Source organism: Leptinotarsa decemlineata, unplaced genomic scaffold, assembly GCF_025532065.1.
Source record: "Leptinotarsa decemlineata unplaced genomic scaffold, Ldec_3_MD MMD2_tig00001719_RagTag_RagTag, whole genome shotgun sequence".
Classification (NCBI taxonomy): domain Eukaryota; kingdom Metazoa; phylum Arthropoda; class Insecta; order Coleoptera; family Chrysomelidae; genus Leptinotarsa; species Leptinotarsa decemlineata.
In genome coordinates, this window is record NW_027412569.1 from 13,321,518 (window position 1) to 13,336,644 (window position 15,127).

Below are 15,127 nucleotides of genomic sequence, written 5' to 3' on the forward strand. Positions count from 1 at the left end.
TAACGGAATTACATTCACACAATTCAACTAACAATGAAGCAAAAAATTTTAATAAACGTAACTAATAACTAATTATTGAAATGTTTCGATTCAGTGCAACAATTAATTCTAACTCATATTCTAGTAGCCTCTACTAATCCACCACGTATTTCGATACATGTGTCGTAGCGCTTACGAATGTTTCTGATTACGTTCCTTAGTTCTTGAGGGCTAATATCTGCACATACCTGTCGAATTCTTGAACAAAGTTCATTTCTATCTCTTGAGCTGTTTTTGTAAACTTTTTGTGTGAGAAGTCCCCAGAGAAAAAAGTCCAAAACTGTGAGGTCTGGAGATCTGGGTGGCCACTCTATAAACGGACTACCACGGCCTATCCATCGGTTTGGAAAATGTTCGTTAAGCCATTGCCTCACAGCTCTGGCATAATGAACTGAACACCCATCTAACTGGACAATTAAATTTGATCGTTCATTGATTGGCAGCTCGTGAGTAGCATCCCAAAACTCTGTGTTTAAAAATTCTAGAAACCTCTGCGCATTAATGAAAGGACCAATAATTCGTTCGTTCAATATCCCACACCAGACGTTGATTTTTTGGAAATACTGGCTTTTACAGTTTATTACCCAGTTAGGAATATCCGCTGCCCAATAGCGACAATTCTGTGATGACACTACTCCATTTGTAGTGAAAGTGGCTTCGTCGGTATATAAAATATTTTTAAGGAAATTTCTATTGTTCAAATATTCCCCTTGGGCCCATAAACAATATTCCAGGCGTCTTGCTTCGTCGCCTACTTGAAGTGTGTGTAAAAATTTTGGCTTGAAACTTTAATATTCTTCGCCTTGAGACATCTCCGAATAGTTTCTCGTGGAATATTCAAATCTAAAGTGGCATTCCTTATACTAGCATTAGGATTATTTCCGAAATAATCTAAAATGATTTGATCATTCCTGTCATTCCTGTTTCGTCTTTGTACAGGATTACTTTTCAACATCATTTTTGATACTGCACCAGTTTCATTGAATATTTTATTTATTTTATTTACCGTACCGCAGCTAATACGAGGATGATATAGATGTCTCTCATTAAATACTTTACAAACCTCTCTAGCACTTCTAACGTCATCTCCCGAAAGGCGTACAATTTCCATTTTCTCTCTTACGCTCAATCTTGCAGCCATGACACAAAATAATTCGAAGAACTGTGAGGTGAATATTGTTGACAATAGTACACTTAAATCTTTCACAAGTGTCATACTGTAATATCATTTCCATGGCAACTAAGATTCAAATAGAAATATTAGGTCTTAATTTTAGTTAATTTGCGCGAAAACTTGAATGTAATTCCGTTATTTTCATTAAAAATATTTACGCTATTTGTTTTTTTTTTTCATCTGGCGGCACCTTATTGTTGAAATCATAAAAAAATATTCTCATGGCTATATCTGTTGATATAGGGTGTTTTTTGTAACTGTTAGCTGTGTGAGTTTTCGAATTTTTGAGTTGTCATAACTTTGTCAATGATGAATATTTTTTCATGAAATTTTGGTCACACCTGTTTAGAGGCACTCTGAATCCAGTGGTGTAGTGATTTTTCAATTAAAAAAATCGCTAATAAAAAATCCCGATTTTCGACTAAGAAATAATATCGTCGTATGCCCTGAAATTTTAATAAACATTTCAAATTTTGTCCCAAGGTAGACCTTTTAGTACTTGACATTTCAAAAAAAAATTATTAAAATCGGTTTACAACTTCAAATTTTAGGGGAGTGTTTCCATTAAAAATGGGTCACACTGTATATCTGATTTGAATTAAAATGCCCTCCTTATCTTGGCAAAATCGTAAACTATGAGAGATAAAAAGTAATATGAATGAATACGAGGGTGCTTATTTCGGAGCTTATAACGTTTAAAAGTTTTCAAAATTCCCATTATTTCCGGAGATATTCGAACAGAACAAGAATTCGCAAATTTCGCATCTTTTTGTGCTGAGAATATTTGAGGAGATAACAAAAAACAAGGAACACTTTTTCATTGCCACTTTTCGAGCTGTTTATGATGGCGTTCACAGATTTTCAACTCTACGTTTCGTCTCCGAGAAACCATAATCACGTTTACTTTTTTATGGACCGGAAAACAAATAATTTCCATAACCTTGGCGACTTTTCCACTAATGTAATTTTTTCAAACTTCGACGGTGCTGAAATCTATTCATTCTGATAATGGAAGTCAGAGCACAAATTCAATTGAAACGAATACATTCAAATACATTTATTCAGAAACTTGAAGTCCCTCTTCCGTCATCACAAGTTGGGTATGAAACGGGAGATTATTCATAAGAAAAAAATTCAGTTGACCCCAATAAAAAATAGTCCGTTTCGTATGTACCGAAAACATTTTTGTTTACTCTCACTACTGAGCAATTGCCAAAAAATTATCCCACTCGTGCAATGCGCACCGTTTAATTATAAATTCGTGTGCCAATTTGTGACACTGACAGTCAAAATAAAATCCGTCAAATTTAATAAAGCATTTGAACAGCAAAATATTGTCGTTAACTCTGATACCTGATTTGTATCAAATTAATGAATAAAATTATGACAACCATGCTGCCAATTAGAAACGGATGTACCGAGTATAATTAGAAATGTACACAAACATGTATTTGTATATAATGCGGACGTAAAAACTACCCCTACCTCTCACTTCTGAACGAGACTCGTTAACAAAGTTGGAAAAAATTACATAAAACCATATCATTTTCAGTACTTTAACCCTATTTTAACATTTTCTTCTTGGTAGAAAGAGGAATTTTATCTATCTAATGCTGGTTTATTTTCAGCTGGTCTACAGTTCTATGTTGTTAAAGACAGAGAATATACCAGCTACCAGGTCCAAAATCTAAACAATAAATCCACAAATGATGAAATTTGGGGTTCTTCAATCTATCCAAATATTCTACAAATAATATTTGATGGGACAAACAAAAAAATTGAATCAGATAGTCCACATTTTATTCGTGAGGGAGATATCTTGTCAAAAAATTTTAGATGGAATGTGATTCCCAGTTTTTTCTTGCAGATGTAAGCAAAGCGAACAATTTGGATACGATTGACTTGTAGAACAAAGATGGGACTAGCAATGGAGTTTTCCTAATCACAATGACCAATACATTCATCTATGTAGACGAAGGTGTTTGAAACATCATCCTGAGCGGTTGGCCGTAGTTTTCGAAGTTCATGTAACGTTCAATTCCATTTAGCTAATTTCACGGCTCAAGAGTTCAACTCATATTTTGCAAACGTTGGAAAAACCATTACTGAAGGCTTGTACAACAATTTGGGCACTATCCCTCTTACCTGTTTGAGGGGTGCCACTAGCTCTTTTTTCGTATTACCTAGAGAACCGAAAACAGTACATAGAACTGGATGCAGAAAATGTGTCCAATCTCGAAATTGTCAAATATGGAGGTCCCCAGGGTTCAGTTCTGGGGTCCCTCTTAATCATAATATATATATATATATATATATCAATGACCTCTTTTCCTATATGTTACCAAACGAATGCCTAGCTTTTGCTGACGACACAACTTTCTTCAGCACTAGCAAGAATGAGAGTGGGCTACGCAATCAAAGTATCTTGGCCCAGGACAGAGCTTCATCCTGGTTCAGGTGCAACAATCTCATGCTGAATGAAATTAAAACCCAAAAACTTCACTTTTCAACTAATGCCTCTGTTGTAAACGGACATCATGTTAAATTGCTGGGTATCACCCTTGATGACTCCCTGAACTGGTCAGATCACGTAGAGCAGCTATGTTTGAAAATATCAAAATATATATTCCTTCTTCGAAAGCTGAGGACTATGATTAGTGATCATGCATTATTATCTGCCTATCATGCGTTCTTTTACTCTCACATATATGGAACAATTCTATGGGGTAATAGTACTAAAGCAAATAAAGTCATCGTTCTTCAGAAAAAGATGGTAAGAATAATCTCACAGGCCAAGCAGAGTGATTTCTGCAGACCCCTTTTAGCGACATTGAAAATTATGACTTTGCCATCTATATTTATATACCATACATTCTTAGAAATTCATAAAAATAAAAGCAATCTCGAAATTAATGCTGATGTCCATGATCATAATAATAAGAGCCGCCTACTCATAAGACCGAACAAATTCAGATTGGACAAATCAAGAAAAAATTCTATGAACGTTGACTGTTATAATATCTTTCCAACTCAAGGTGAAGCTTTCGATTATAATACTTTCAAAAATACCTAAAGAATCATCTTATCTCAAACACATTCTATTCTATGGATCAATATATGGCTGCCCAACTCTAGATATAATGCCAATGATCTAGTGCTTGTATTAACTTTTCTAATGATATTAACTTTGATGTATGTCTATATTTATATAGACATTTTATGATGTATTTTAAACTGTTCGCTCTGCATAGCCGTGACTTGTCTTATTTGTACAATGTGTCTCTATGAGTTAATTATACACATAAAAGATAAATAAATTATTATTCAATATAGTAGTATTCAATATAATATATATACAATATAGAAATGAAGTGGTCCCTGTTGCTTTAATGTAGACCATGAAACTGAATTTTGATCACCTTGCTCAGTGTCAAAAATCAAGCCAGCTCCTGAACTCCTGTTGAAAAGCCACAGTTAGTACTTTTCTATTACGTATTCAAACTCAAAATGTCGATGATACCAAGCAGGATGGACTCAGGATGGAATCTTCGGTTGAGACTTACCTTTTTCAGGTTTTCACGTCAGTTTAGTGTTGAGATAAAACTCCAGTAATATTCATTACTACACCAAAGGTCCAAACAGTGCATCACAATATATTTTGAGCTTGGAATTAGTTTGAATATTATTTATATGGGACATACTATATTTAAATCAAATGTACATAATTTGGTGAACTCACCCTGCCACTAGAATCAACAGCATTCAAGTCAGCTTCTGGTATTCCAATATCAGCTCCATTACGAAGAAGGTCCTTCAAGAGCTGTTCATCCCCGTCGCGAGCCGCCCTGAGAAGAGCTTGTCCTCCGGGAGGGGCAGCTGCGTGGGGGAGAGCGTTAATCGTTGGAGACAGCGTGCCTCTCAAATACCTGTGGAGAATATTTCTCTATTTTTATGTGTCGAAATACCTCGCATGATTAAAAGATTATTGTTGATATTGTTGAAAAATGCCACATCACTAACGAAAACATACAGTCAGATGAATTAACAATCTTGAGAGGAGTTCCGCAAGGATCAATCTTAGGGCCGTTGCTATATATTCTGTATACCAATGAGCTAGCAAATGCTATTGATTTCAACACTGTGCAGTTTGCAGATGACACAAGTGTAGTAATCAAGGAACATAGTATTGAAGAATTAGACAGAAGCGTGTTTGAAGCACTGAATACATTGGAAGATTGGTTCACACATAATCACTTAAAGTTGAATGTAAACAAAACACAAGTAATACAGTTTTCCTAACAATCAACTGCATGTGAATACTCAGCCTCAGTACAAAAGTACAAAGTTCTTGGGAATTGAGCTTGATCTTAGATTGGACTGGAAATCTCACCTAACCTCAATAATACAAAATATTGCAAAATACTGCTATGCTCTAAGAGTACTAACAAGATCAATAGAAAAAACGTATTCCAAAAACACTTTATTGTGAGATTTTCACTAAATTGTTTTACAAAAACGCAACACGTGTTTCGCCATACAATGGCTTCATCTGGCGTGTCTTTCAACTAATTCTACACATTCAATACTAAATATATATATAGTTCATGGAATATCTGAAATCAAAGTACCTGTAAACGAAGTACCTGAATTTTAAGTAGCTGATATTTTACCTGAGTTTCTAACGAATTAAATTACCTGCACTTATGTTCCATTTTCACATTTGAAAAAATATATTCAGTAACGGAGAGTTATTGAGTTCTAATTGATCATTCAGTAAATTACCCGAATTCCTGAATCTATTGATTTCTAAACATTCTAGAAGATTAAGTTTCAAACTCTTCTCTTCTAAATGTAACACCTCGTACTCATGATTGAACTCATGTCCTTCTGCTAAAAGATGGTTTGCAAATGTGGAATTGGTCTTTCTATTTACAAAAATACTCCTATGTTCTTTAATTCGTTGGAAAAATGTTCTTCCTGTTTGGCCAATATACAGTTTTGGATAAGTCAATAGATCAATAGACAGATCAATAGATATAAACGCTGCTATGTGTGTCTACTATGCACAAGTTCACTCAAGGATCAAGTACGGTTTAATATTCTGGGGTGCTTCGACAGATGTCCCCAAGATATTTAAGATGCAAAAGCGATGCCTTAGAATTATATTTAACCATACATACCATACAAATTGTTAGTTGTAAACCCTTATTTATAAAAAATAAAATACTAACCTTATACAGCCAGTACATTCTTGATACTATACTATTTATTAAGAAAAACACCAAACTTTTTGAGAACTCTAAAAATACCCACATATACTCTACAAGAAATAAGTCAGACTTGACCTGTAATACTCCAAACTTCTCATTTATTCAAAAAAACGTACATCATACTCTAATAACAATTTACAACAAACTCCCTCTTGCAGTGAGGGAATTCGATAAAACAACATTAAAAATAAAATTAAAAGCATGTTTACTTGAAAAAGCATACCATGCAACTGACGAGTATTTAAATGATACTATTATTATTTGATCTATTTGACTGCTTTTACTACAATCATGGACTCGTAAGAGCCTTTATCTACATGTATCAATATTTTTATATGTACCTATGCATATATTTTTTGTGTACTTTATGTACTGTACATCTTTCCTTCCTCTTTTAACCTAATATTATTGTGATATATGTCTATATTTATACTGACATGTTCTATGCCCTCAGGGGTACTGTATTTTTATCCTGAACAAATAAATTTTATCTATCTATCTATCTATAAATAAGTCCAATATCACCCGAACCCTATATCAGCTGAACATTGCCGGATTCAATGTAATCGGCAAGCTTATGGACGGAAGCCGTTTGCTTTATCTTCCTTGGAAATGGCTTTTTGAATTATGCACTTTTACGGCCCATGACACACAGAACAAACGGTCTCATTACGATCCGTTTTATCACTTTGTCGGAACGGCGACCACTTCCAACTTCGTGAAAGTTTTTCTTGTTTATTACGAACGCAGTGTTTCGACGTCCCGATCAAATTTGAGTACTCTTCACCCTTTTGGCTGTCCTTGTCTGGGCCTCTTCTGTTGACCAGTGAAAGTTATAATGAATCACACCAGTCGCTGACCACCATAGAGTAACCATGGTCTTTTCTTGGTAGGTTTTAGCCTTTGGAAAATACCTGGGTGACTCATCGGAATCCCACCATTGCCCTGAAATTCTTCTGTTCTCGTAGAGGATCCATTTTTCATCACACGTGACGATCCGATTCAAAAAGGAATCGTTTTGGTTGTGCAAAGCAAAGAAGAATAGACCTCGATCGTTCAAATCGTGGGGCACCCACTCCTCGAGTTTTCAACCATCAAAAACCACATGGTAGCTGACGCCCATTTCTTCTGCCATCCTAAGCTCCGTTTGTGATGGGTCAGTTTCCAACAGCGTCCTCAAATCCTCGTCCTGGATTACTGTAGGGCAACCACTATAGGGCTCACCTTCCGTGGCGGAAATCTTCGGAACGAAATTCACAAACCAACATTGAACATTAATACTATCATTGCCAAACGCCTGGTTGATTTTTCATGCTGTTTTATTAGCGCTGGCCATTGAAGAAGCGTACAAGAAACCTCGAGTCTGGTTTAGCAGAGCCGTCTGCTTACCATCTGACCTGAAAGACCATAATAAACCCTTGCGGGTTGCGGTGGAGGGTCGAATAGACCAATTCACTTTCGACCTAACCTAACCTAACCTAACTGTTGAAACAACCTAATAATTCTCTTGACAAACGACGTTGATATGTAAAAATGGCAATTCCTCAAATTTTTGTCTTGTTGGTCTCACTCTAGTCGTATAGTTTCAATTTACGTATATGGGCCACTCAGAGTTTATTTCAGTGGCACAAGAGTTCTTTAAGCACCCCCAAGAACTAATCTAGATCCTCATTCCTGCGGCAAAGCGTTGATATTTTCTAAACTCATCATCCCGCAAAATTCTCGGTGTTAGCGACAATTGACCCCGTCTGCGGCATTTGAAGTTTGAAAATACCAACTCCCCCCGGCTGGTAATTCAATTCACCGAGCCACTCTTTCCCAACTATATTTCCACAATCCATTAAATTTAAATAACGATTTTTCGTCGAGTGTCTCGAACAAGGGCCCTTTCAGTAATTTCTCTACGCGATTGAGGTCGGATGCCTCGCCGGAGGCGTCCCAAGAGATGAAAATTGCGGAAGCGCCGTTTCCAGAATCACGCGTGTATACTGAACTGGTGTCCTAGTTACCTTTCACGGTACCGGGACAAAGTTCATCAAACTGCGCGACATCTTAGATGAGCCAGTTTCTATTCCTTGAAGGACGTTTCTGCGTGGAGGAGTAGCGATGTTTTCTTGGGTTTTTGTCTTTCCGCGATCTCAAATGGTGTTTTATTTCAGTTTGTCCATTTACTAAGATTATGGTGGTCTGAAAAATGTCCGAACCCAACTTGAAATAGCAGCACTCTTAAATAAAATCTAGTGAATTTCGTTGTTCATCTGTTGACAGTTACTCATCAAAGTTTCAGCCATTTTGGTGGCGCGGTTTTTATCTAACAGTCGTCTGAGTGAGTCGATGTTAGTGTTTTTATGAAAATGGACGAAATAAAATATTGAGCTGTCTTTGAAAGGCAATTCGCCTACGAAAATCAACGATGAGTTGGATTCTGTGTGTGGGAACTCTGCACCATCATTTATCACAGTGAAATTTTGGACAGTCGAATTTAAAGATGGTCGTACCAGCTTGGGAGACGATGAATGTTTGGGACATCCAAAAACTGCAACTACCGACAAAAACATCGCCAAAGTTCACCAAATGGTGCTAGACTGCCGCCAAATTAATGTAAGAGAGTTAGCAGAGGTTATGAACATGTCAAAAGAACGCGTTTGTAACATATTTAGTCAACATTCAGACATGAGGAAGCTGCCCATGAAGTATGAGGACAATATCCAAACGTTCATCATATTTCCTCAAATCCAGAGTTTACAATGCAGTTCCCAGTGAACGGAAAACAATCAACTCGCTGAGCTTATTCAAAAAAGTACCGAAAAATTGGATTTCAAACCTTCCTAGATCATTCACCCATCAACTGATCCATATAAAGAATAATTTCTGAAATAATACAATAGGACCAAAGGACTGTTCTTCAGAGGTCTTGTTTTCATTGTAGACTGACTTATACTTATATCTATGTATGAGTGTACGTTGATTTTTCTTTTCGTCAACACGTATATACCTTTGTCTTTTATCAGTTTCTTTCATTGTTCCACGACAAGCGTGTGTTCTGTGGATTATCGCTCATATTCGTTCATTTATACTTCGTTTAATGATATAATACCATGTAAATTATGTACAAAAAATATTATCATAAACATTTACCTACCTACTCAAATTATTATGTATTATTTAATTAATTATGTCATTTGTTCCAGTGAATAAATATATTATCATCATTATTATTATGTTGGCGTATTGGGTGTCGCGTTTGCTCAAGTTAGACCAAAACGTCTTCGAATAAACATTTCTAACGCCCTGATGGCGCAGTTTATGCGCAATAAATCCGAGTTTTGGCGCCGATGAATTACTGTTGATGAAACTTGGATATACCATTATACGCCCTAAACAAAAATACAGTCCAAACAGTGGAATGTAAAGGGGGAACCGGCTCTAGTGAAATGAAAATACTGTTTCATCAAGACAACAACACCTCAGCGGTTGCCATAGCAAAAATCCACAAATTACAATTGTAACTGCTTGACCATCCGCCTCACTGACCAGTTCTAGCTCCAAGCGACTCATTTCTCTTCCCTCATCTAAAAAGAAATGTCTTGCATAATTGTTGGGTCGGAAACTTTCAGATCATCCTAAAAGCAACTGCCCTAATTCAAAGTCATTTTCAAATGGAAAAATACGTTTTGTGTTCTTTATGGAAAACATCCTATATTTAGGAGAATTCCTAAAATAATAATTGAATAATTTTTGAATGAAACTGGATGGAAATCTATATGAAAACTTACCAATAAGATTTAAAACTAATTAATAAAGTTTATTGTATGATTTTCACTATGAAAGGTTTTACAATAATCGCGACACAGGTGTTTCGCTATGCAATAGCTTCCTCGAGTGTAAACTTGAGGAAGTTTATTCTTATTAACATAGCTTATATGATGTTCCTGGATTCGATTCCTAAATGTTCTGCCAGTTTGACCAATGTATACCTCAGGACACGTTCCAAACTTCAATTCATATACCCCTGATTTCTTGAATTATGATATTTTGTCTTTACTATTTTCAACTAACTTTCCCAACGTAATACTTGTTCTATATGCAATTTTAATATCTCGTTTCCTAAAAAATTAAGCCACTTTTTCCATTGTTTGTGGAAAATACGTTAAAGCTCTATAATTTCGATTTTGATTATGTAGCTTATCAATAGAAAAAACATCTCGAATCGCTTTTGCGTAGACTATTTCGGAAAGTATTTTGTTTATTAACTATAATAGTCGTTTGTTGAATCAGACACAAATTCTCAGGATGTTTCGAAAGGAGTATAGTAATATTTGTTAATTAAATTTTTGAAATAATCGTTTCCAGCTGATCTCAATTTGAAGTTTTCTGTTTTTCCAATTTTGGAAGACTGGCCATGTCAAAATCATTTTCAAAATGTGAATATCTTTCAAAGTTCGATTTCAATTTTCATTAACGGTGTTCATCCATCCTAAATTTCAAATATGTCTTTTCAAATTAATCCGGATAACAAAAACAGTTTTTGTCCACTTGTTGCTCGTACAAAAACTAAATTTCATGACTGAAAACTGACGAATTGGATAAAAAATCATTCTGAAAACCTACCTTGCAGTCGGATAAACCCTGTTCCTTACTCCTGGCGAAGAGGTAACCAAAACACTCGTGCCTTGAGTCAGTATAGCCGCGAAATCCGGAACTCGCGCTTCAGCACACGTAAAATGCCTCCCGATGCTTTCAGGACGCGAACTGAAACTGCTGAAGGCACCGCATGGTCGACAGCATTCCTCTCCCGCTGATGGTCGCGTTGATTTGGAGTCGCCGACGACGCCGTTGGTGCTAGAGGAGCCATCTGTCGGCGGAAGGGCGAAGCGTACTCTGCGAGGCTGCAAAAGGAGGTTCGACGATTAGGAATCAGTGGAGGATTCAGCTGGATCTTCAGGGGGGTGTGATCATTGAAAAAATGATTTTCTGGGATGCTGCTGATCGAAACTCTGAATAAATTCATGAGGTAATGAAGGTGAATACATTTCATAAACCTAAACTATAATAGAATTATGAAGAAGAACCATTTAATGTTTTGTATATTTCTATGTTTGATTGTAATAGTTGAGATTAACACCTGCTTTCCCGATATTAAAAACTCTTCCAACTACATTGTCGGTGAGTAAAAGCAATTCATTTTAAAACAAATTGGGATCTACACGAAAATTCTAATATTGTAAAAAAAATTTAAATTGAGAATGGAGTATTTTTGGACAGCTCAGTTTTTGAGGGGAAAAACCGTTTTGCTCTCTTCTTTCCCAAACCAAATTTCAGATATCTGCAAAAAAATTCTGTACAGGGTCTAACTAACATCTTTGTGAAGAATTTTCATTGACATTGATTTATTTATTCCTTTTTTTCAAAATTTCCCACATTTTTTGTTCGATGATTTCAGCTAATGAATCCACGTTCAAGACGACAAAAAGAATGAGTTTATGGTGTCTGTAGACCCAATACGAACGGAGTAGGGTGGTTCTTATTCGTCAAACGCCAACATTGAAGGTTTCAACGTGAAATTGCCAAAAACGTATGCATTTTTTAAAGAAAACTCACGAGAATTTTTTTGGGAAGCTTGAAAAATCCGCAATTTCCACTCTGTAAAAGTACCTGGCACAAAACCTGAATGAGTTATGAAGGAATCATTTTGGTCCAAGTTACAAATAAAAGTGGTAGAGTTTCAATTCTCTTTTCTTCATTATGATTTCCTACCATGTCGTAACTGCTACTTCCATCAATTTACTATCATAATTACCAATAATTACCATAATTACAAATTGACAATAATCATATACTTGTACTTGTAATATCCTCTAAAAGTTTGAATGGTTCCAATTGCTCAATTTTGAGAAAAAGCTGCAAAAAAGCATTTTTGTCATTTGCAAATTACAGCTTTTTCTTCGAAATGACCACAGAACTATTGATTATACGCAAAATGAAGCTGTATTGTTATTTCACGTCACACCAATAGGTGGCTCCACTAATGTCTCGCTTGCATTTACGCAGTAACTTTTATCAAGTACTCTGCTTGATTTTCTACGGTTAATTAATCAGCTGAAAGGGTAAGGGAACTGGACTCCAACCCGATTGAACTGAAGATGACTTTCCACTACGGTTTGTCTTCAATCGAGGGCCGCCTGCCCGGTACTGATGATGCCCAACAGTCGAAACAGTTGTTTACCGATGGTTCTTGATTTGCAGTAGAATTGTGAATGATCAGAATTGTACTGATTTGCCAAATTGTTATCAGGATTACAAATATCCGCCATGATTTCCCAAACTTTTTCAATTCCCATCTCAAAATTATCGAAACAAATTCATGTGTTCTCTTTTCATCCCCGAAAAAAATCATTATCGTTTTTAAAATGACACAAATGATACATATTTTGTTTCACACATAAATTCTTATGAACAAGTATGAAAACAACTGATTTGTTGACTTTTCAATTGGTATTTGATATAGTTCTTTCGTAGAATTCAATATTTTTCCGAGTAAATTTAATCTTTCGAAAATTTACTTAGATTATAATTGTAGATCAAATAAAACTTTGGATAAGAAAACGATTAAAAACTTCTAACAAAGACTTGGCTCGTATGAGTTGTTATTGTACCAAAGACTTTTTGTCTTGCTAGTTTTGTTTACTTATAATGGCTTTGTTTCACCAGTTGGTCAAATATCAACAAAAAATTGTTACTTATTAGTCAGTAGGCTATGCTTGAAAACTGGCATTAAACAAATCTAAAGCAAACGGAACTTCGAACCTTCAAGCCAGTCTCTATATACCTACACAGTAGGTTTAATGGACTGACGCCTATCCGAAAACAACTACTCCCCTGGCTAATACCACGAAGGGCGTTGGATTATATCCGACAGGCGTCAGTGCAGGAATCTTCACAGAAAATTTCCTGCATATGCAATTCGTGTAGCAAATGTGTAGGTGGTTTGTGTGTGTTGGTGGTGCAATTGTGTAGGTATATAGAGACTGGCTTGAACGTTTGAACTTCATTTGCTTTAGAAAAAATTGTTAGTTATGTATTTTTACATTTGTCTGTAACTTCAATGAGTTTCCTTGTGAACGTTCCAGATAATACATCGTCCTTTCTTCTATTATTTCATATGATGTAAGAAAATGAGATGGTTGGGTTTATTTCAAACAGAAAATTTTGTAGCTCACATTATTCGAATACGACTCCATTCTCAAACAAAATAAAACGTTGCAATGAGAACTCACCGCCCGAGAATACGTATTTGTACTCCCATCAGAAGTGCTGTTTGATTTTCTAGGAGATCGTCTGGGAACCGTATCCATGTGATAGTTCGCATTAACCCTCAATGGCCTCTTGCCACTCGCCCTGCAACTGATTTTTTCATTTGGCAGCAAAGGAAGTTCACCAACCCGTTTCGTTATAGGTTTTGTGGTGTCGGGTCCGGCTGACTGAAAAAAAACAATCAAAAATGTTTGAAGGTTTTTTATTTCTTTTTACTTTGAACCGATTTGAAATTCAGGACATTGACTGCCACCATTGAGTATTTAGCTTCACAAAATCATATCTGTTGTCTATTTTCTCAAGGAAGGGGAAAACAGAGATTGAGCTGTCATTGAATACTCGTTTTTGAAAGGCAATACGACCAAGCAAATCACAGATGAGTTGGATTCTGTGAAAGGGGACTCTACACCATCATTTACCAGTGACAGTTTGGGCAGCTGAATTTGAACGAGGCCGCAAGAGCTTGAGACACGATAAACGTAAGTGAAAATAGGTGGAAAAAACGTAAAGACAAGAAAAAATCGGTTTCGCGGTGTATTTCCTCAAGTAGTGCCTGTAGAGATCGTGATGGTTCCACAAAATGGGAATTGAAAAGATTGAAACCTGAATTAAAGAGACTGAAACAAAGGCAGGTTAAGTACACTCATCAAACTGGTGACGAGTTTCTGGTTCCTTTGTTCGATCCGTCTCAAGATGACTCAGTGGTGGAACAATGGCTTAGTAGAGTCGATTATCTGGCTGCAAGATATGGTTGAGATGATGATTCAATAATACGGCTGATATCGAGGGGGTTGAGAGGCAACGCACGGCAGTGGTTCGACGAAAATGCCAAATATGACGCAAGTTGGAAAGAAGTAAAACGTTTAATGGAACTTTAATTCCGTAAGTCTGTTCCATTTTCTAATTTGCTAAAGAGTGCTGCTGATTATGAAACAAAACCATGTCAAAACTTAGGCGACTATTGTTTTTAAAAGTTGTCAAAATTAAAAGCACTCAATTTGACATTTCCTCAAGAATATTTAGTCGATGCTGTAGTAAGTGGTATAACAGATGAAAATTTAGCTCGTACTGTTAGATCAGCCCAGTATACTGATGCTAATTTGTTATATGCCTATTTGAATACCATGGAAGATATGCCATCTCAAATCACAGTCCCTAGTGCTAGTTACCGAACTCCTTCATTTAATAGTCGTCCTGTTCATCAAGCTCAAAACAGGAAAAATTCCAAAGGAGGTTTAACTTGTTTCAATTGTGGTATTTCGGGACATATAGCTAAAAATTGTAGAAAACCTCGTATTGTGTGTTCTAATTGTAAACGTTTAGGACATGT

General features: G+C 36.0%; 1 protein-coding gene across 1 annotated transcript in view; it reads right to left on the reverse strand.

Moving 5' to 3' along the window:
* LOC111517335 (uncharacterized) overlaps positions 1-15,127 on the reverse strand; it is an 88,801-nt gene that overhangs the window by 64,632 nt on the left and 9,042 nt on the right. The window contains 3 exon segments of the mRNA XM_023173451.2: positions 4,953-5,139; positions 11,095-11,372; positions 13,761-13,964. Coding sequence (XP_023029219.2) covers positions 4,953-5,139; positions 11,095-11,372; positions 13,761-13,964 — 669 coding nt within the window.